At 38.1% G+C, this 23105-nt stretch overlaps 1 protein-coding gene across 1 annotated transcript in view; it reads left to right on the top strand.

Moving 5' to 3' along the window:
- Positions 1-4232: 4232 nt before the first annotated feature.
- Positions 4233-23105, top strand: part of DHX15 (DEAH-box helicase 15) — a 58095-nt gene continuing 39222 nt past the window's right edge. Inside the window, exons 1-3 of the mRNA XM_080796173.1 lie at positions 4233-4466; positions 11446-11881; positions 16131-16324. Coding sequence (XP_080652299.1) covers positions 4396-4466; positions 11446-11881; positions 16131-16324 — 701 coding nt within the window. The 5' untranslated portion in view covers positions 4233-4395. The remainder of the gene's footprint in view (positions 4467-11445; positions 11882-16130; positions 16325-23105) is intronic.

Below are 23105 nucleotides of genomic sequence, written 5' to 3'. Positions count from 1 at the left end.
ACCACCATTCTACTTCCCATCTTTACAAATATCACTGTAAGTACCTCATATGAGCAGAATGATATATTACATGTCCTTTTGTGTCTGGTTTGTTTCACTAAGCATAATGCTTTTAAGGTTCATCTATGTTGTATGTATAGATGTGTACATTTCTTATTAAAGTTAAATAATTTCTTATTAAAGTTTAATATTCCACTGTATGTATATACCACATTTTTTTATCCATTCATCTATTAATGGACATTTGGGTTGTTTTCACCTTTTGGCTATTGTGAATAATGCTGCTATAAACATCAGTATATAAATGTCCATTCAAGTCCTGCTTTCAGTTCTTTTGGGTACATACCCAGAAGAGGAATGGCTGGATCCTATGGTAATTCTATGTTTAATTTTTTGAGGAATCACTATATTGTTTCCCATAGTGGCTACCCCATTCCCAACAGCAATGCACCAGGGTTCCAATTTCTCTACAACCTTGCCGATACTTGTTTTGTTTATTATAATAGCCATCCTAATGGGTGTAAAAATGGCTCTTCATTGTGGTTTTAATTTGCATTTTCCTAGTGATTAATGATGTTGAGCATCTTTACATGTGCTTATAAGTCATCTGTGTGTCTTCTTTGGAGAAATGTCTATTCAAATCCTTTGCCCATTTTTTTTTTTTTTTTTTTGAGTAAGTCATTTTTCTTCTTTACCTAGGTTGATTTTGTAACTGTTTTCTATTCATTATAGTTTTTTCTTTCTTTTTTCACCTCTTCTTTTGTTTACCTTCTCTGGTTTCCCAGCATTTTATATGACTCTATCTTCTCTCCTCTCTTAACATTACAATTACACTTAAATGTAGTGGTTGCCATGTATAATCTCCTGGCTCCTGTAAGTACCTGTGAGCTAGGTCCTACAGCTTCTTTGGGGTAGGGTCACTTTCCAATATTATTGGCCCTAGGATGCTCCTGGAATATCATATGTTGTGACTTCACTTTAATTATTGCCAACAAATCAGCGGGGGGAGTGTAGGTGTATCCTGAGAGAAGTGCATTATTATCCCACAGAGAGGAGGCCTCTCATTAATTTATAAGCAAGGAGCACTAGCTTTTAATAGAGTGGAGTGGGGCATTTGGGTGGGCTCAGCAGGTTGAAGGGAATTTAGGGATTCCAGATTGGGCATATGAACCTAAATGTCCCCATCCCAGTGTGTCACAGTTCTGCTCTTTCCCAATGAGGGCCTTGACCTTGACATATCACCCCTTCCTAAATGGAGAGTTTAGACTTTGCAAGTTTCCACATGGCTCTCATACTGTTGTTTATTTAAGTCCAGGACTGGTTCCCCGTTTTCTCTGTCTTCCCACTGTAGGAGATGAGAACTTCTTCATATGCTCCCAGGTCTTCTGGCTTTCGCACTTCACTTTGAATTGTAGATCTACCACTCTAATCATTGTTAACTCTTCCTAACATCAATTCCATTTGGCAGTAGCCACGACATCCTTTGTGCTTACAGATACCATTTCCCTTCTTCTTTGACAGTATGTTCTTACATTATTCACCACATGCTCTTTCCCATTACATCACAGGTGAAACTTTTAAGTTAACTTGCTTTCTTGCGGTTGTTATGTTCTACCCATCACCACTGATTCATTGTGGCCGGTGACCAATGGCTAACCCCAAAATGCAATCAGAGTGTCTGCTTTCTTGGACCACTCCTGGCACCAAATCTTTTAAGTTGGGTTCCACGAACAGTAAACAGAAGCAAAGATGAGTGTTCAAGAAGTTTACTAAGGATTACACTTAGGATCAACACGAGTGGAAGGGAAGAAAGGACAGCAGGATCAGATAGAGAAAAAAAAAAGGCTGTGACACTGTTATATAATACTGTTCCTGGTTCCTGAGAGGTAACTTCTAAACCCTTGGAATTTGCCAAGTTATAAGATTGTCTTTACCATTTACTAAAAGAGTCTGGCCCTTTTAGCACTTATCAGAGCCGTAACAGATGACATAGCTTTTTTTGTATCTAGCTGTTCAACGCCTCTCGTCCTCTGACAAGTGTTATGAAGGCAGGAACTATGGCTATTTTGTCCTCTCCAGCATCCCCAGAACTAAACTCAATGCCTGACATGTAGCTTTAATAAATACTCATTGAGCAACTATGTAAATGAAGTAATTAAGATCGATAATAGTGATAAAGTGTAGCAGTTAATAGTGTGGCTCTGCAATCAGGCTGGGTACAAACCTTCCAAATCCTAACTTGTCTATGGAGAGTTCCATAAAGGCGTTTCTCCCCTTGCACAACGGACAAACTTCAGGTTATCAGTTCACATTGAGTTTGCCAGACTGGTGGAACTTTATCCTCAGTAACCAAACCCTACAACAATGTGGAATGAGAATCCTTATTTATCAGCAGCAGCAGCACAGCATGGCACAAAGACTATCTGCGAAACGGTCATTTTGACCACAGTACTTATCCTGTTTGTACATCATTTTCTTCACCTGTGAAGGAGTCTAACTCATAGCACCCAGCTCAAAGTTGTTTTAAGGGTCAGGTAGGTTACAATATATAAGAAACATTGTCTGGTACCCAGTAAGTTCTTTATACGTGTTTGCTATTATCATGATTATTTATTAATTTAGGTTGGAAGACATCTCTGGCTGGACACCTGGTGCTGGTTAGCTGCATAAGACATTCTCTCTAGGTGAATAAATTCATGCCATAGATAAATGATAGATCAGATGGTTATCCAGTGGACAAAGAAATGGTATAAAGGAAATATTCTTTGGCATTTCCAAGAAGCTGTAGGGACCTGGTAGGCAGCTCTTTTCTAGTCTACAGACAGTTCTATCTGAAAATCTAGGATGGATCATCTAGGCACAGTACTCTGCCCCTCTTCACCAGTACTGTGAACATTCTAGCAGATTTTGGCTCTTTGTTCTCCTTATTATAGATTCCAGAAAGGCCACTATCTTTTGGTAAGTATGGCTTTTCTTCATTCAGATTACAACACGATTACAGTACTGTTTTCTTTAGGTATACCCTAAGCCCAAGGCAGAAGCATCACCATTTTGATTTCAGTTCCTCCTTTACCAAGTCTCCTTGCACTTTTATGCCAGGCTGATGCCTCTTAGGGTGAGGCACTTATTATTTTTTTTCTTAAAGATTTCATTTATTTTATTTGAGAGAGTGAGAGAGAGCATGAGCAGAGGGGAGGGGCAGAGGGAGAGGGAGAAGCAGACTCCCCACTGAGCAGGAAACCAGATGTGGGGCTCAATCCCAGGACCATGAGATCATGACCTGAGCCAAAGGCGGACAATTAACCAACTGAGCCACTTCTGCAGGTACAATTCTAACCTTTTCCCTCATCATTTCTTTGAAAATTTGAAGTACTTAATAGTAGCCCTTACGCAGGGAAACTGGTATGTCCTGGGGGCAGAGATCCACAAAAGTCGTAAGACTCATTTAACCCTAACAGTTTGCTGTGGCTTTAGGGACAGCTATTATGACAATGTGACTTACCTTTCTCAGCCTTAATGTCCACATTTGTAGAATAACACCTACCTTGCAGTGTTACTGTAAGACTGAGGACAGAAGTAGGGTTAATACTGTGGAATCACATTAGAGTCACACAGAGGAAAAAGAAAAAAAAAAGCGAATTATGCCCTTACTGCCAATTTTCTGTTCCAGTAAAAAACATCTACAGGTTGAACGTATGTTATTCTTGCTGGGCAAAAAAAAAGGGCAAAATGCATCAGGGCAAGTCCTTATATTTTCTCACCTCAGTTTCCTTAATATAACTGAAAGGGTCTAGGTCAGTGGCTGCAAGTTCAAGATTGAGAGTTACAAAATACTGGGTTCCAATTCTGACTCCGCACCTTATCATCTAGCCGTATAATCTTAATTAGTTTCTCAACCTCTCATGGTGTCAGAGTCCCTTAAAGCCAGGATAATAGAGATGGACAGACTTTCTTAATTGGGACTAGACTTTCTTCTCTTTCAATTCCCTAAATCAGAGGGGAAACAAGACCATAGGGGATTACCCCTCTGAACAGCCACACGGCAAGCTAAAAAGCCACGGAACCAGGTTAGAGGCCCGAGAAGCAGAAGAGGGGCGGGACACCGAGACCGCGGCAGGAAGGGCCTGGAGTTCCCGCCTCCGGTGCGTGCGCGCGCACCACGCACGCATGCACGCACGGCACGCACAGCACGCTGCGGAAGCGCGCGCGCAGGCCCAGCCCTCGTCGCCGCCGCCATTTTAGCTCCTGGTTCCGGCCGCACGGTGTAGGCTGTTGTAGCGGGGAGGGGTGGGGGTCCTCCGGAGTTAAGTAGCTGCCCTCGACTGTACCGATACAGCCGCCAGGTTCTTTTTTTTTTCTTCTTCCTTCATAACCGCCCGCTCGCAAAGTCCGAAGATGTCCAAGCGGCACCGGTTGGACTTGGGGGAGGATTACCCCTCCGGCAAGAAGCGTGCGGGGACCGATGGGTAAGCCAGGCCGGGGGCGCGAGGCAGCGGCTTGGGCTTTGTTGGGGTCCCGGAGGAGAGCGGGCCAGGATCGGCCTAGCCACGGGCCTTGGAGCTCGACCCTTTGTTTCCCTCTGGGCTCGGCTCACTAGCGGCGGGTCGGTGAGAGCGGCGCCACTCCCGGTGTTCGGCTGGGCAAGGGCGCGGGGAGATGTGTGGCGCGGCCGCCGCCCGGCCCAATCGGGAGGGTGGAGAGGCCTGCGTGGCCACGAGGGCACCTCATCCCGGAGCCGAGCCGGAGTCACTTCGTGGGGAGCAGGCGGGAGGGAGTCGCGCACCTCGTGGTCTGGGTTCCCGGGTGAGGTCTGGAGCCGGGGGAGAAGATGGGGGAGGGCGCGGCGGGAGTATTCGCTTCCAAGGGCAGCAGGTACTTCTACGGCAGAGCGACCGCGGAGAGGTCTTTGGGGGGCGGCTGGGTGCCCCGCAAGGAGAAAGGCAGGGGGCAGAAAGTGAGGAAAGCGCGTGGATTCTTGTGTAGGTTGAGATGGGGGTGGCGGGAGTTGAGTGCGGCGTGCAGGAGAGTTCTCGGGGAAGGGAAAGTAGAGGGCCTACGGGGAGAAAGGAAAACGTGGAGTATACCTGATGGGTTGGAGGGCTGGTAGTTCGGAGCCGCTGCATTTGTAGTTTGGCGGGAGAGCTTGTGCCTCAGTCCATTCAAACACTTCAAAGTAGATTCTAGGCAAACTTCCGCTCTCTGCCTACGCTCCCGCCATCTCCTTTATTTCCTGCTTTGGCTGAAACAGTGGTTATTGGGCAGTCGTGGGATGGGAATTAGAAGGCATATTTTCCCCCTTTAAGAAGTTTTTGTTTTATATCCCCACTCCTTCGTTAGTAGCTTTGGAAACATGCAGACACTTCTCAAAAAATGTCTTTAGTATTTTAGGAAAATGTCGCCCATGGGGAGATTGTTAGGGATTTGAAACACTTAGACTCTTGGTGTTTCAGATTGCTTTCCCGTAGCATTTCCTGAAAGTTACAGAGGAATTTAACGATTTACTAGCAATTTCATCAAAATCATTTCTCGACCATTGTGTGTTTTCATTCCTGAAGTTAAGAGAATTATTTGGGTAGTTCAGGTCAGAAAACAGAAGTGTGCATATCCAAATACTTTCCATAATTTAATTGTGTGCGTGTCACGTTATCTATATAAGTTCTATGAATTTTTGTTCTCCCAAAGTTTTTCATTTCTATTGATTTCCAGTATCAATGTTGAGTGTCTGTGTGTCTCTGGAGTGTAAGCCTGGGGAAGGGTGTACTTCTTAATACCTTTCTATGTATTGAATGTGGAAAGCAAAAGTATATCACATTTTAATCTTGTAAAATTTTTAGTTTGCAATGTTAGACATTAGTTTTCTTTCTTTTTAGGTTATTAGTTTTCTCTCTTTAGGATCTTCCCCTCCCCACCCCCCAGCAAAACTTAAGCGTTTTTGGTTAAAGACTCCTTTAGAGCTGGAGGTTACTTTGGAGAGTATAATCATCATCCACTCAAGGGATGACAAATGGAGATGCAGAGCTGTTAAGGTGGCTTGTGCAACCTCACACAGTGTACAGCTTGATCTAGAACCTTGATCTTTTCATTCTCACTTTTAGCCTCTTGCTTTTTTCCATTACAGCATAGAATATGGCTGTAGTTAAGTCAGTGCAGCCTATTTTAATGACATTTGTAATGGGTTGGTAAAGTAGGGAACACTTGGTTCTTGGTTCCTGGGAGTAAAAATAAATAGTCATGTCACCTGGCTAAGATGCAACTGATGTCTCTCACAAGGGTTCAGATTGGAACAAAAGACACTGGGATGCAGTGAATTCATTTATTCGTGTGTGTGTGCGCGCGCGCACACACACATTTATATTTGTGTGTTTGGGATCAGTGGCTGTGTGTGTGTGTATTGCTTCCTTTTTCTTGCAAAACAGCCTTAGTAAAAGGATTTTTTTTAGGTATATGATGGTGACCTTATTCTCTTGGATATTATATGGTATCTGCCTGTTGGTAAAGGAGAGTTCATCTTTGAAGTAAAGTCCAAGTTCTGAGATAATTCTGGAGAGAAATTTGTATAAACATTTCTGTATTATTTCTAATACAACTAATTCTTTAGCAATGGGTTACATTTGTTAATAGTACTTGGGTTCTCCCCTCCCCCTGCTGCCAGTTCGATAATTTTGAAAGTCATTTTGTTGACTGCCATGCAGTCTTTTTTTTTTTTTTAATTTTTAATTTTTTATTAACATATAATGTGTTATTGGGCCCAGGGGTACAGATCTGTGAATCACCAGGTTTACACACTTCACAGCACCCACCACAGCACATACCTTCCCCAATGTCCATAACCCAACCACCCTTTCCCTACCTGCCATGCAGTCTTGAAGTAGGGGGAATGTTTTTTGATTTTTGTTTTAAACCCTCGTAGTTATTAACAAGTGGTTTTATCTGAGGGAGAGAAGCTTGCCAGTCCTATGAACTTCACTGCTGAGCATGGCTGGTCCATTCCCCAGTACTGAAAAGGAAGGTAATTTGGTGGGAGATTTCATTTAGATTCAAGTCCCAGACTATATGGTATTACTTATTCTTGCTGTATTTTTATTTGGAGGTCAGGTAGAGAAGTTGAAAGTTTCTGTTACATACTGACATTACTACTTTTTCATCATCCCACAAAATTTGCTTTATAAAATTGCTAAGAAAAAGACAACTGATGTATGGAAAACTTTGTGAACGTAAGGACACTTTCCATTTTTATGTTTGGTTTGGAGAGTACTTCCCAATAAGCGCTTTTTTCCTTAATTGTGGAAAAGTGAAACAAATATGGCATATGTAGAGTACGTACTGTGCTCCCAAAACTATTCTGGGTGCTGTGTATATATAACCACTTTTTCATTACAGCCCTGTGATACAGGTGAGGTTAAGTAATTTGCCCCAGGGAATACAAGAAATGTTCATACATAAAGAAAGAAAGAAAGAAAGAAAGAAAAGCAAAAATTTCCCTGAAATCTTCATCCTTATCTTTAACCATTCAGTGAACATTGTTTTTAGTCTCTGCATGTTTATTCACAAATACAAACTGCAATATTTAATATAGATGAAATGTTTCAATATGGGTTATTTTGTGCTTTGATTTTTAATTACTAAGAAAAATATCAAATTAGAATAGGTGTACATTATCTTTTTCATTTGCTATATAACATTCCACTCATAAAGGGGTGTCGTAACTTATCTACCCAGTTTTCTCCTCTTTGGTGTTTAGGTAGTTTCCCAGTCTTTATTGTTTTACAAGTGAAAGGGATGGAGGATATCCTTATGTATACATATTTGTACACTTATATCCTTCAGGAAAGTTCTGGGAGTGAAATTGCCAGAGAAAAAGCAGTGTGTATTTAAAATATTCTGATTTTGGGATGCCTGGGTGGCTCAGTCGGTTAAGCAGCTGCCTTCAGCTCAGGTCATGCTCCCAGAGTCCTGGATGGGATGGAGTCCTGCGTCGGGCTCCTTGCACATTGGGGAACCTACTTCTCCCTCTGCCTGCTGCTTCCCTTTCTTGTGCTCTCTGTCTCTGACAAAAAAATAAAATCTTTTAAAAAAAATAATAAATTTAAAAAAAACCCAGTTTTTACATCTTCATTAGCAGTACTGTAGTGCCTGTTATTCCATGTAGAATTTTAATATGGTATTGTAATTAAATTAAAAAAAAAAACCTTCAGTGATATGCAATATTTATCAGGCATTTACACTGTCCCAGGCACAACTTTAAGCACGTTACATGTACTGACTTAATTCTTGAAATACTGCACAAGATCTGTGAATAGCCACATTTTATAGACGAGGAAAGAAATAACTGTGGTCATATAGTTAGCTTCAGTGCTGAGCCAAGATTGAGCTGAGATAGTTAAGAAACGTGCTTAAAAACTATGTCATAACTGTGTCTACCTGCCAGGATTGTGGCTGTGTGATCAATAAAGCACTGTTTTTTAGTCAATTTTTAAGCATCATATCTCAATGAGTAAATCTTTTTAACAGTAAAACTCCTGTATAATGAAAGTGCCTGTTTAAAAAAAGAAAACAGGCTGATTGCACAGGTGGATCAGTGGGTTAAACCCCTGACTCTCGATTTTGGCTCAGGTGACGATGTCAGGGGTTGTGGGATCCAGTCCCGAGTTGGGCTCTGTGCTCAGCCAGAGTGCTTGTTCCTCTGTCTTCTCTCTCTCTCATAAATAACCTAAAAAAAGGAAAAGAAAACGTATATATGGTAGTCTATTCATATTTATGAAGTAATGGATTTTAGAGAGCCCTCCATAGCTGTTTTTTGATTTTTATCCTCCTGCATTGAAAGTAGATAGTTTGAATGATAGGCAAGATGATTGGATTTGGTTTCTGCATCCTTCCTCTTGCTTTCTTATTTTAATCTCAGGCTATTTTATTAATACTTATCTTCTTGCAGATAGTAAGTTGAGGCTTACATCTTGCCAGTGGTTGTACAGCTGTGATCTCAGTGCTCCTTTTTTATTCTTTATGCCCCTATTTCTCAGTCAGCGGTTAAATCTTTGTGTCCTTAGAATGTATTTTATGCTCCCTTTGCTGTCGTTATTTTTGGTAATGAAGTTTCTGGTGAAGTAGGTCCTTAAAAAACTTATCTGTATAGATACTACTGTAACAAAGCACTGTGTTATGATTTACTTTGTCGATCACTCTCCATTCCCTGTATTTTATAACTCTGGAAAGGTTAGGTTCATATGTTAAGTGCCTGGTGCTAGGAGTGTAGAAGTTCATTAAACTTATATTTTTGTCATGTTGTTTCTTGGTGGTCATATAATGGTCTTCTGTCCCACCCCACTCCTAGAGTACTAGAAACATGAATCCTTTGCATTTAGGCCAGATGTTCTTTAACGGTTCTTTTATGTTCTGTGACCTTTAATATACATGGTCTTTGAACCATTCATGGCTACAGTGCTTCTCCTTTTGCTGGGGACATTTCTGTGTACCCTGTTAGAAACTTTGTCATTCACATTTGGGGCAATATAAATAATTAATGATACTTTAGACCAGGGGCAGCATGAGGTAAACAAAGGAAGGATGGTTGATGGCATATTTCAAAGATAGTCCAGGAAGTTGTGAGTTCTGAGACTTGATTTTATATGTTTATTAGATTATCCTTTGGGTTTTTATTTTCCCCCCCTTTGACTTCCTTTCTCTTTGTGTGAGTTGGGATGAAAGGCTTCAATCATGGCTTGTATGTCCTGTGATTCTGTAGAAGGTGAACAGAGGGATGGGAGAAAGGATCACTTTTTATATATGTATTTTATATTTATATGAAAAGTATGTATATATGGCTCTATGAAAGTATATATGTGAAAGGTGTGTGTATGTGTTTATATATATAATAAAGCTTTTCTTTAAATTTCTCTGGAATACAATTATATTTTAGGAGGGACAAAATAAAGTTGTTCTGCTTACTGTTTCTGTAATTGGGGAACCAACCTAATTCCTGCTGGCTCTAGAATTTTAGCTGTATTTTATCTAGGGTTTTCTGTTGTTCTGCTGATGTGCTGTTATAGAGAATGAATGGTCTTTCCTACTCGGCTACTGATAATTGGTGCATGGAAAATTTGTACGTCTTCTGTGGCTTACGGATAAGGAGTAATGACGTGTTAAGTGGCTTGTCTTTACAGCTCTGTTTTGCCTCACTATTTCAGGTCTGGGTCCAGATACTTTGTGGCAAGTTTGCTGTAGGATTTGATTTGAAGTAAACTGGATTAGTAGAATAAATAAGCAGAGATTATTTAAAAATTATTATTTTATTAGGAATCATGTGTGGTAACTGGAAGTAGATACTAGCATTGAGTACTTAAAGTTGACCTAGAATTAATATAGTGGCCATCTGCAAAATTTTAACATTTTAAAACAACTTAATTTTGTTCAGTGAAGCTTGTTTTTAATGGTTGTATTTCACTTGACGAATGTCCAAAGTGTACATAGGTTTACAAAGTTTTGCAGTTGCCATTAAGGATGTTGTGCAAATGAAGACAAAAGAATGAGAGTGTTGGGGCGCCTGGGTGGCTCAGCGGGTTAAAGCCTCTGCCTTGGGCTCAGGTCATGATCCCAGGGTCTTGGGATGGAGCCCCATGTCGGGCTCTCTGCTCAGAAGGGAGCCTGCTTCCTCCTCTCTCTCTCTGCCTGCTTCTCTGCCTACTTGTGATTTCTGACTGTCAAATAAATAAAATCTTAAAAAAAAAAGAATGAGAGTGTTTTAATTTTAGTTCTTCTGTAGGACAAATACATGCTTATTAAATAAAACTGGGAAAGTGCTCTGAAGTATAACTCGAAAGCAAACTCACCTATAGTCTTTTAACTCGTATTTGCATTACCATTAGGGAAATAGAATTGTCTTTGTGTCCAGAAGACGTTTTGAATTTGAACATTCCTTTTCATGTGATTTGAAGGAGAATTTGGGGAAAATTGTGATGCCATCCTTTTTGCTTTATTTATTCCTCCCTTTTCCCCACCTTGCCCTCAGTCTTTAACTTCTGCTAAGTTGGAAGGGATTTTACTCCATCAAATCTGATTTCTCAGACTTGTGTTATCTCAGCTGGTGGTTAAAGGTGTGGAAAGAGACTGTCCCTTAAGAGAACTTGAAGTCTCATCAAAGAGGGAAAGATGTTTATGGATGAGGCACAGAGAATTCTTGATTATAAGGTCTTTTTCATTATTTTTTTAAAATTATTTTTATAAACATATAATGTATTATTTGCCCCAGGGATACAGGTCTGAATCATCAGGCTTACACACTTCACAGCACTCACCGTAGCCCTACCCTCCCCAATGTCCGTAAGGTCTTTTTCGTTATTGAGTTTTGCATTGGTTTATTGGTTGTTGAGTATTTCTGTTGTGACCATAACACTGCCAAGAACATTTTGCGTAAAATTCAGAATCTGAATTCTAAATTTTTATTTTTAGGAAGGATCGAGATCGTGACCGGGATCGTGAAGATCGGTCTAAAGATCGAGACCGAGAACGTGATAGAGGAGATAGAGAGCGGGAAAGGGAGAAAGAAAAGGAGAAGGAATTGCGAGCTTCGACTAATGCTATGCTTATCAGTGCTGGATTACCACCTTTAAAAGCTTCCCATTCAGCTCACTCAACCCACTCTGCACATTCAACACATTCGACACATTCTGCTCATTCAACACACACCGGACATGCAGGACACACATCACTTCCACAGTGCATTAATCCTTTTACCAACCTACCCCATACTCCTCGTTACTATGATATTCTAAAGAAACGGCTTCAGCTCCCTGTTTGGGAATACAAAGATAGGTTTACAGATATTCTGGTTAGACATCAGTCCTTTGTACTGGTTGGTGAGACTGGGTCTGGTAAAACAACACAGGTGAGTTATTATTGTATACCATGGTATATACTATATTAACGTTTATGTTTACTAAATGTTGCTTATTTGATCCTAGTAGGCTTTTACATTGTCTGGTAGAGCATCCCGAAGAATAGTTACTTTGATGTTTAGCACTTTTTAGTGACACACAGTGGGAATCTTGTAGGGAGTGTATGTTTTCCTGAGTCTAGAGGAAAATAGCAGTGCTGTTTTGTTAACGTTAAGTATGGCATAATGATGCTTTCTGACCACTTTGACTCTTGGGTGGTACAAATTTGGAGGTACAAGCTTTGTTTTCCATTGCTTGAGTGTAGAGGTTTGAACCATTGAGGCAGTTTTGTTTCTGTTAATCTTGTTTGTTTCTTTGTTTTGTTTTGTAATTGTCTTGAATGGAATGAATATTATCCTTTTTTTAAAAAATGGAAGAGCTAAATAAAGTCTCTTTACCTATGATCTCCACATATATCTAGTTACACACTACTCCCAGATACATAGCAGTAAGCACTAGTGTCTTGTTAGTAATATATCTAGGATATTTTTAAAAATGGATGAGCCGTGGTTTACTGGGTCCATGTTGTAGACCTCTAGGCTGCTTCTAATGGTTGTTTTTCATGAGCAGGTAGATCCAAAAGATTATACTATGGAATCTGAATTTTTACAAATCTGATTGGTGAAAATGGCATTTCAGTGTAATTTTTAATTTGCATTTCCTGCTATGAACGAGGTGTTAACCATATTTTTGTATGCTTGAGCCTAACCACCAGTTAAAAATTTCAAGGAGATTACAGAAGTAGTAGTCCCTGGCCATTGTAGAAAATCTGGAAAATCCAGAAGTGTTGAAATGAATTTAGTAAGTCCTCTTACTATGTAGAAATCAATATTACTATACTGTGTTTTTTCCTGGCTTGTTTTCCATGTTTATTTACCTGTGATACATGTTTATAATAATTAAGCATACTGCATGTGCAAGTTATCGTTGTTGTTGTTTCTTTTTAAGTTCCATATGCCACAAAGCTATCAATTTGGATATATCGTGGAGACATTTTGAAGGCTACAGTGGCAATCAGAATAGAAGGCTTTTAAAGACTGAGCCTTAGTGAATATGGTTTTTCTTTATAAATAAAGGAAAACTTAGTGTTGATGTTAGGAACTGAAACTGATAGGTTTATTTTTATCATGTTATGGAAATTTAAATGTATGAAAAGATACAACTTATTTTGAAGATTTAGTATTTTAAAGAATTATTTCAGCTGATTTATCTGCTTTGCATAGTACTAATTTATTTAATTAGGAATTGGATAAAGCTAGGCACTGTATCCTTTGTATTTGTATCAAGAACACTATAAGGAAGTTGTTAATCACCATTTTCCAGATGAGCAAAATGAGCCTGAGACTCATAAGAATCTTAGAGGTTTAGTGAGTTGCCTGTGGTTACATAGTAGATTTAGGTGGGTTCAGTATTTAAAGCTTTGTCTCTTTGTTTTATAGCCAAAGTTACATTTATTTCATTTTGCTATTCTATGGTCTTACATGGTTAATTTTCAGAGATGAGTTTCTTTAGTAGCAGTTAATGTGGAAGGTCAAGTGATTTCAAAATGAGAGGTTTGTGATTATTTGGATGAATATTTGCAGTGTTTTTTGTTGTTTGTTTTGTGTACTTAAAATCGCAGGCCATTTGGGTAGTTCAGAGGGAAGCTGAACAGCTTAGTGAATTTCACCCAAGTGTTTTTTTGGCGTGCTCCTATTAAAGTTTTTTACTCAAAACCATTAAGAGCAAGCCATTTTGGTTATCTTTTTATGCCTGTCGGAAAATGAGATCCTCCAAACAAAATCTAAAGTATTGACTCTAACTTTTGACTGAGACTCACAGTAAAAGTCATTTTACATTGCAACTTGGTATGTTCATACTATTATCCATGTGTAAGACACTAAAGCCAGTTCAGGGTGAACGGAGGCACAAGTTCAGAGAAGAGAAAGCTTTGTATGTTCTGGCCAGTATATAGGGTGTGTATAAAGAGGGAGATGGGTCAGGTGAGACTGGAACAGCAGGCTGAGCCTCCGTGTATCATACTATAGATCGGGGAGCCATCAGAGCTTTTCAGTAGGGATTTTTACAAAAAATGTCCTGTCTAGTGAGAATGTTGACGACAGACTATGTAGGAAGTCATAACAAAAATTTGACTCCTTATGAGGTAGTAGAATGGAGAATAAAGAGTAGATTGGAGTTAGAATGTTAATATTACTGATGGGACATAGGAGGGATTAATAAGTATAGGAGGAAGGTGTGAAATGGTTTTGGTTTTGAATTCGTTGAATTTGGGATACCAGTAACATATTCATTCCTCAAGTGGAAATGACCACTAGGTTAGGATGGGAAACATAGTTAGGATTGTCAGTGTATTACAGGTAATATTAGAAGTCAGGAGAGTAAATAAGACCAATCAGGATAATGTTCTTAGAAATGTGAATAGATGCATTGCCTGTGCCGTTTTCCAAATATTGTCTGGGAAACCTGGAAGGTTCCTGAAACTCAGAGGTCCTGGGATTTTCTTTATATACTTCCAACAAAACAAAAATAGTGCAGTATATTCAGAATTGAAACCGATAAGAGAATCCAACAGTCTTCTATTAAGCCAGACATTAGAGATACGCAAAAATGAAAAACGATGTATTCTTCCTGCTAATTTTTTCTTTCTTCTCTTTTTTTTGTTTGGAAGATGTAATTATTTTTCATAGAAAATGTTTTTGTTAGCATAGGATGGGTTTTTATTGTTAGGAATTGATAAATACTCTAAAAGTTTTTCAGTTTTAATTTCCTCGTATAGTAAAGTCTGTTAGTTATTTGGCATCCTTGATTATTTTAAGAGTAAAAAGAAGTCCTGAGATCAGAGTTCAAAAACTGCTGAATTGGCCAAAAATGTTTGTATCTTGATTTTAAAGTGGAAGCAAGTTATCCATTTCACTGGAGTGAATTTGAAAAGCTTTGAACATTCTTGCCTTGAGAATTCTAAATGGTTTTAAATAGCTTTAATTGAACGGTAAATGTTTGTTTGAATTTCATTTTGTTTGGTCTTATAAAGTGCATTTTGCCTTTGCAAAAGGCTTGCTGAAATGAAGATAAATATATAAAACTTAGCTGGAAAACCACTTAAACTTTGGTTTGTGGGTTTATAGACCTAGAGAGACCCTTCTCTTTTAGGGTAGTATTTATTTCTGTTCATTTTAAGTCCTTTAAAGATACACATTGTTAAGTTCTTAGAGAAGTGATATAGTCACCCCTCTCCCCTTTTAGATATTTGTAAATGAAAACAGTTATCCCCAAATTGCAGAAGTAACCTAACTAAAATGTGGCAATGGTACGACAACCAGTATTCTTCAAGTACCTTTGTAATCTTTTACCAAAACAGTCCCCACTTGCATTTTCTGTGGCATTTTAGTTTGACAAGCTTTTGGATGCTTTGATGGAGCCCCATCATGCCTTTAATGCAGTGGATTCCCATTTAATGTAGTGATTACTTAGATTTTTCCCATGGTTCTTAACCCAGGTAAGTGAGTGAAGAGCCATGAAATTAGAGGTTCTGTTAGCTTCTGTTGATAATGGAACAAGGGAGAAATGCGCTGTCGTCATGACAGCCAACCAACTTGTGCTTGTTGGTGTTTTTTCTTGCTTTTGTAGGTGCCATTGAGTTTGAGATAGACAGTTATTGAAATTGACTTTTAAGATGGCCCCTAAGGTGTTCTATTGTGCATACTTCTCCCAAAAGCAGAAGAATAGGGGTTAGATTCTGCTGGTTTACAAACCAAATTTGAATTGACTTAAAAGACATAGCTTTATAACCACAAGGGTTGTGATTTCTATTTTCACCTGCATTTTGTAATCCAGATTGTATAAGAATTTAATAATTTCTGAGAAAATTTGTGGAAACTCACATTTGTTATAAAGTAGAATTTTTTATAAGTTGGGTTTTTTCCAGTATATAGAGAAATGTTTAATGATGGAACAGTTGATGCTGTAGAGCATATTTAGCACAGCTTCAGTGGACCTAGCCTGTTCTGGAGTAAACTATGTCATCAGTGTATGACCCCTTCTTGGCTTGGAGGGCTCATGCTATAAGTTAAGAGTCCTAATACTTTGTAGTGTGCCTAATTGATTTTTGCTTTAAATTATTGGAATGCAATAAAATACATGTTGAATATGCCTGATGTCCAGGCAGAGTAGAATTAACTTAAATTTGAAATTATTTGATAGATTCCACAGTGGTGTGTGGAGTACATGCGATCATTACCAGGACCCAAGAGAGGAGTTGCCTGTACCCAACCCAGGAGAGTTGCTGCAATGAGTGTGGCCCAGAGAGTTGCTGATGAAATGGATGTAATGTTGGGCCAGGAAGTTGGTTACTCCATCCGATTTGAAGACTGCAGCAGTGCAAAAACCATTCTTAAGTAAGTACTATCTTTAAAAATGCATACTTTGTTTCTCTACTTTTAGTTTTCTGCCACTAGATAGAGGGCTTTGCTAGGGGAGTCTCAAAATCATCCAAATTTAGAATAGTCCAGAGAATACCTTCTTAGACTTACTAAGTGACTTTTTAAGATGGATTCTTTTTTACCAGCAATATATATAGCTGTTCAAAGAAATTTTTCTTTGAACAAAATTTGATTTTGGTTAAAATTTTCTTTGGTCAAAGAAAGATTTCTTTCTTACTAGCAATATATTTATATAGCTGTTCAGTAGACAGTGAGCTTCAAAGGTCAGATTTTAGTTATTCGGTGCTACTATATCTTAGGTGAAATGTTATAGCATTTAAATGTGATAGAAAAGTGATACATCTTAGTGAAAGATAGTTATTTCTAGAAAGAATGATGTGTGGGATGGGATAGAAATTATTTGGGGCTTTTAATGTTAATTATACAGCTATTACTGTACATATGTTATGAGCTAAAAGGAGGAATCTTTTGTTGTGTAATATACTCTTGGAGTCTCCCCAAAGTCCTTTACCTTTTCATTTATAGCTGTGGTGCACAGTTGACTACCATGTTGAGCTTTCTAATATTTTCTTTAACTGTCCTAATTTTTTTCTTCTTATACTGTATTCTGCATAAGTTGTGAGATATGTTGCCTGATGGTACTTCTTTTGAAAATCTTCCCCTTTTGTTGCTTCCTTTTATTCTGTATATATGTGACATTTAAATCATTTTTTAAAAATGATTTCTTTGTCACGATGTATTCTCCCTGAGGTTTTTTAAAAGACAATTTTGGAACAAAATGTTACATGGGCAGTGAAATGAGTCATTGGTGGCAGAAATACATAGTCTTATGGGGGAAATAATGTATTACAGAAATTTTCAAATGAATGCAGAAGTACGATAGTATAATGAACTCCCACCTGTTTCTCCTGCATCTTCAACCATGGCCTGTCCTGTTTCATCCAAATCCCAACTTTTCCCTGTCCCATATAATTTCAAGCAAATATTTGACATTATATACTTTCATCTCTAAATATTTCAGTGTACGTAGGTCAAAGATGGTTTCTTACATAGCTATGATATATAAGATGATATATGATATATAAGATATATATGATATATTCATAACTTTAAAAATTTCCTTAAAATATCCAATCATTCTTCAAGTTTCATGTCAGTTTTTTCTAGTTTCTTTGATAAGTATTATTAGAACTTCAGGTTAGGGGCGCGTGGGTGGCTCAGTGGGTTAAAGCCTCTGCCTTGGGCTCAGGTCATGATCCCAGGGTCCTGGGATCGAGCCCCACATCAGGCTCTCTGCTCAGCAGGGAGCCTGCTTCCCCCTCTCTCTCTGCCTGCCTCTCTGTCTACTTGTGATCTCTCAAATAAATAAATAAAATCTTTAAAAAAAAAAAAGAACTTCAGGTTAAAGTATCACTGTTGTTTCTAATAGCAACTGGGCAGTTGTTTATTGAAATCAGCTTGTCTTTGACTTTAAGGCATGTTTTTGGTTTATGTCTTAAGTTTCATTGAGTATGTCTTTTTTTAAATTTTTTTTTTTTAAAGATTTTATTTATTTGACAGAATCAGAGACAGTAAGAGAGAGAACACAAGCAGAGGGAGTGGGAGAGGAAGAAGCAGGCTTCCTGCTGAGCAGGGAGCCTGATGCAGGGCTCAATGCCGGGACCCTGGGATCATGACCTGAGCCGAAAGCAGATGCTTAACGACTGAGCCACGCAGGTGCCCCTGAGTACATCTTTTTAGTTTAGTGATAATCTCATTATTGTTCACTTGTAATTATGATATAACTGATGAAGGAGTTACATAAAATCATAACTTAAGATTTCATACTAATTTAATATGCAGATAATGTCAAGGACTTGAGGACAATAAAGGGCAGATTTTACTCACTTTTAGGAGAAATAATTATTTTGACATTTGATTCACTAAGTATTGAATATTTCTTGGCAAGCCACATTTGAGCAGGGAAAATGGAATTTCGAATAGGGCGAGGAAAGTTACATGTAATACTGGGTCAGAGAGTGTGTGTGTCTGTGTCTATGTGTGTTAGTGTTAGGAAGTGGTAGGCTTTTGAAAAATGTATGCTTGTGAAAGATTTTGGTTCAGTTAATAGGGAATGACAAGTAACATATAAATAGATTCAATAGATCAAAATGAACGTATTTTTGGCATTGTGATGTTTTCTTATGTGAAATGGTTCCCAGAGGCTATAACTAAACTTTAAACAAAAAAGCACACTTATTTCTGGACAGGGCTAGCTTACTGGGATATCTTCTAGAATCTGAAGAGCTAGAAGCTTACCAGTACTGTCTTTAAGTGATACTAAAATTAAATCCTATTTAATTGTATGGAATGTACGTTAGTTTTGATAGTAGGAATACTTCAAATGGAGTGTTGTATGAATCTGTAGATGTATTTGGTATAGTCCTCTATCATCTCATGTCTTGAGAACCCCAGATATTAAAAAGAGCCAGAACCTTAACTTAAGGAGGATCAGTTACATAGTTAATTGGATAGGAAGAGTGAATACCTAAGACAGCCACCAGTCTCCTCCTTTAGCTGTTCTTATACACAGTTGACCTTTGAGCCACAAAGGGGGTTAGAGCAACAGCTCCCCCCACCCCCTGCAGAAATCTGTGTCTAACTTGACTTCCCCACAAATTACCTACTAATAGCTCACTTCACCAATAACAAACAGTTAACACATATTTTGTATGTTATTGATGTATTATCTACCATATTCTTACAGTAAGGTAAGGGAAAAATCATAAGAAAATAATTTATAGTCCTGTACTATATTTATTGAAAAAAAATCTGTATGAGTAGATCTGTGTTGTTCATACCTGTGTTCAGGGGTCAGGTGTGGTTATAAAAATGCCTAGGAATCCATTATTCTGCCCAAAAAAAGGCTTTTAATTTTCATTAAGAATGGTAAAGAGGACTAACTTCTGAAAATTCTGCCTGAGGGACTCAGAATTCAACCATACTCTTTGATTTCATTGTTGACAGTAAACAAATACTTTTTTACTAAATTAAATTTGTTTGAGAGTACTTTAGTTAAATCAGTGTATCTTTAAATCATCTCTATTCATGTTAAGGGCCCAAAGGTACTTTTTCTGGTGTTTGGGACACATACCCATAAATTCTAGATTCTAGATCTAGTATTGTGCTGTTTTCACAGAATTGGATCTAGTATAAATTAGTGCACTCTCTATCAGACTAGCCTTAAAAGTCTGTCTGTCCAGTCCCAGTAGACAAGTTAGTTTTCAAACTGCCACAGCTGTAAATCATTTTTAAATTTCATTTGTTGTGATTTTTGCTGGCTCCCATCGCTTTTCTGAAGTATTCCTTTTACAGTATGCTTAACGTTCCTTTTGCCATTTTGGCTTGGAAATTACGAAAAAAAAAAAATCCAAAAAAACAAGATAGCTAAAGAAGAGCACATCCGTCAGTGGAAGATGTTGCCAAGTTTGTGACTGGTCAGTGAAAAATATCTTAATTCACTTTAAGGAAGAAGAGATGATACTCTTGCAGGGGATTTTAAGAAGCACTTCGGAGTTCTGACAAATTTAAGAAATCTGTTCTTCATTTATTTTGAGGGAGCTGATAATTTTTTTATGGAATAAAACAGTATGAAAGTCTTGAACCTTCAGGGAGACATAATATTTGATGTTGGTAATTTTGTACCTAATTAGTTATTTTCTTTTTGTATCTTCTCCCCCAAGCTTCAGAATTCTGAGGTATTTTGATATTGAGGGAACCCAGTGATTTACATAAGTAATGTTTAGTTTGTTGTAAAGTTAGTTAATTGAGTGCCTTCTGTGTGTTGGACAGTGCTAGCTAGATACTAAAAAGCCGATCTGGTTCTTGTCCCCATAAAGTAAGTGCAATTTCACATTGTGATTAGGCTTCTGAAAGAGAATACCGGGTTTGTATGAAGGCATGATTTGGAAATTCAATTTAGATTGGAAAAGAGAAGATGAAATAAAAGCCTAAGTTGAATAATGGTTTGCCAGGGTAGGGATTGGGGTACAGGGAGCAGAGCTTTCTTGGCAGATGGAACAGCATTTTATTTATTTTTTTTAGATTTTATTTATTGATCGGGGGAGGGGCAGAGGGAGAGGGAGAAGCAGACTCCACTGATCAGGGAGCCTGATGCAGGGCTCGAGCCCAGGACCCTAGGATCATGACCTGAGCTGAAGGCAGACACTTAACTGACTGAGCCACCCAGGCGCCCATTGAGCAACATTTTTAAAACCTTTTTTTCTGAAGGGGGGAAAAGAGTTTACTTGAGAAGACACTGCAGTTTGTGTATTCTTTCAAGTATCCAAATGATTTGTGTAAGTCAGTATTTCCATGCCTCATCACTTGAGATGATACAGGACTGGTTTATGGACAGTATGGATAATTAAAGATTGGTTTCTTTCTTTTGCCTAGTTGGAGTATAAACTCTTTGGGAGACAGAGTTTTGTCTGTATCTGTATACTTGCCTTGTGCATGGAACTTCAAAAACAAAAACAAAAACCTGAGATGGAAAAGGCAACAGGAGAGTGTGAAATTTGTCAATATACTGTAGATTGTGGGTGAATCTTCAACATAAATGTGAAAAACTGATAGGTTTCCAAGAAAAGGCATTTTCCTTGATTTCTTGGTGGAGACAGCATGATGGTAGGGTGATTTGGTGTATATAATTTATAATTTGGTTTCTATTCTGGATCTTTTGGTTTTGGGCGTCAGATTCATTTCAATTTTGGGATGGGTCAAAGGCTGAGGAATTAATCTGGGGTAATGTTTATGAAGCAAAGGTGGTGTAGCTCTTTTCTTCAAGGATGCATGTTTTGGAAGACCACCATCCTGAGTTGTTTATGGTATATATAGCTTCAGGACAAGCTGCTGGGAAAATCTAGAAAACTTAAGGACAGGATATAGTTTAAATCTATAATCAGGTGATAAAGGAGAAATGAACAGAACTTGGGGTCTCAAGGTATGATAAACCCCTTGTAAAGTTTGAGGGAGAAAAGTTTTGAACTAACCAGCCAAAGAAGTGCTATTACCCACAATACGAGTCAGACACTTTCCACATTTTTTTATTTCCAAAAGGCAGTCTAGATGAGAAGATGGAAGAAAATCTAAAAATATTTAATAAATCTGAGATTCCAGTACAAACACTGCTACAATAAGGAGTTGGCTGGTACAGGACCTTTAAGGTTGACACTGGGGAGAATTTACCAGACATCGTTGTAGTAGCTTCTCATAGCGGATTCTTTGGGGCTTGAGTTAGAAGCACCAACTGAATAAGGACTATTTAGAGATTCCACAGTGGGTTTCCAATAAGGCAGCCTTATTAAAAAGTAGATGAGTTGAGAAGAGAATCAAAGGGAAATATATCCTAAGCCACAGACAAAGATTACAGGGCTGGAGTTGTGTCCTAGCTTTGCTCCTTATTAGCTGCGATCTTGGCAATGTTAATTAGCCTCCCTGTGCTTATTGCTTTTTCAGAAGATAGAGCTGATAATAACTACCTCATATGGTGGTTCTGAGATAAAATACGTTAATTTGTGTACAGCCTTTAGAGTAATTCCTGTCGTCCAGCAAGTGCTAAGTCAACATTTCTACTTTTGCTGCTGCTGATAGCGGTGGTAGATTTCCAGTTTGAGAAATTATTGGATCTTATTAAGCAGTTAACCTAGTTAATTAAAAAGAGACATAAAAACAGCTTAATAAAGTTCTTTTTAATGCAGCACTTGAATTACAATTTGGGGGTTTTAACTTGAATTAAAACTTGGGTATTACTTGTCACTGTGAAATGAATGAATGAATCCAAATACTCTTTTAGGGCTGGAGGTAAGCCATGGAAATAGGCCTGGTACTTTAAAGACCATTAATTACATAAACATTAATTATAAACTAATTGATTGAACATAATGTAGGCTTTGTTCTAAATCAGGTATAGCACTGGGGTTAGATAAGGTAGTTTTACTAAATCTTTAGAAAGGCGTAGTGATAAAGAACAAATATGGTTATTTACCACTTAAGCATTTTCTGTCATGCTGAAAACTCATCGTTGTCACCTTAGAGTTAACTTGATTTCCTAAAGGTATGCATATATTACATTTGGTCTATGTGTTTATACTTAAGTACTTGCAAGGGTTTAGTTCTAGAAGGCTCTTTGTTTATAGTGCTTAACATCTTACAAAATATTAAATAAAACCTATGCATTTATACTAGTTTTCTGTGAATTTTGTTCAGGAGTGGACAGTCTATTTTGAAAAGATAATTTGCCTGTTCTTAATTTCTTAGGTATTTCTTTTGCTTGATTACATAGCTAACTGAACCATACCAATATATTTTAGCTGTTTGCCCAGATAAAGCTGTATGCTTTGAATGCTGATCTCAGAACTGTGAGGCTGTCTGTACAGGTTATATATAAGTGGGGTTTGCGGTTTTCTGTTTGCTTTCTTTTTGTCCATTTTTTGGTATTAGAAATGCATTGAAACACTGTAGATTCCAAATTGTTCAAAATACTGTGTCGTACCTTTCCATGTGACTGTTCACATCTAGTAGTTTGTTCTTTGTAACCAGTACTGTGTATAGGTTGTTGTGATTCTAGTAAGATTAGTGTTGTTTAAATATATCAGTTGAACTTGACCCTATATAAATGTTTGCTTATCCCTTTACAAATGAAAGGAATATTAAGTACACAAAGGAACTGTGTTAGTGTCACTAGTTCTTCTCTGAC

The sequence above is a fragment of the Martes martes genome (genome assembly GCF_963455335.1).
Source record: "Martes martes genome assembly, chromosome: 2".
NCBI lineage: Eukaryota > Metazoa > Chordata > Mammalia > Carnivora > Mustelidae > Martes > Martes martes.
Note: the sequence above shows the minus strand (reverse complement) of the source record. Positions and strands in the feature narration are given on the sequence as shown.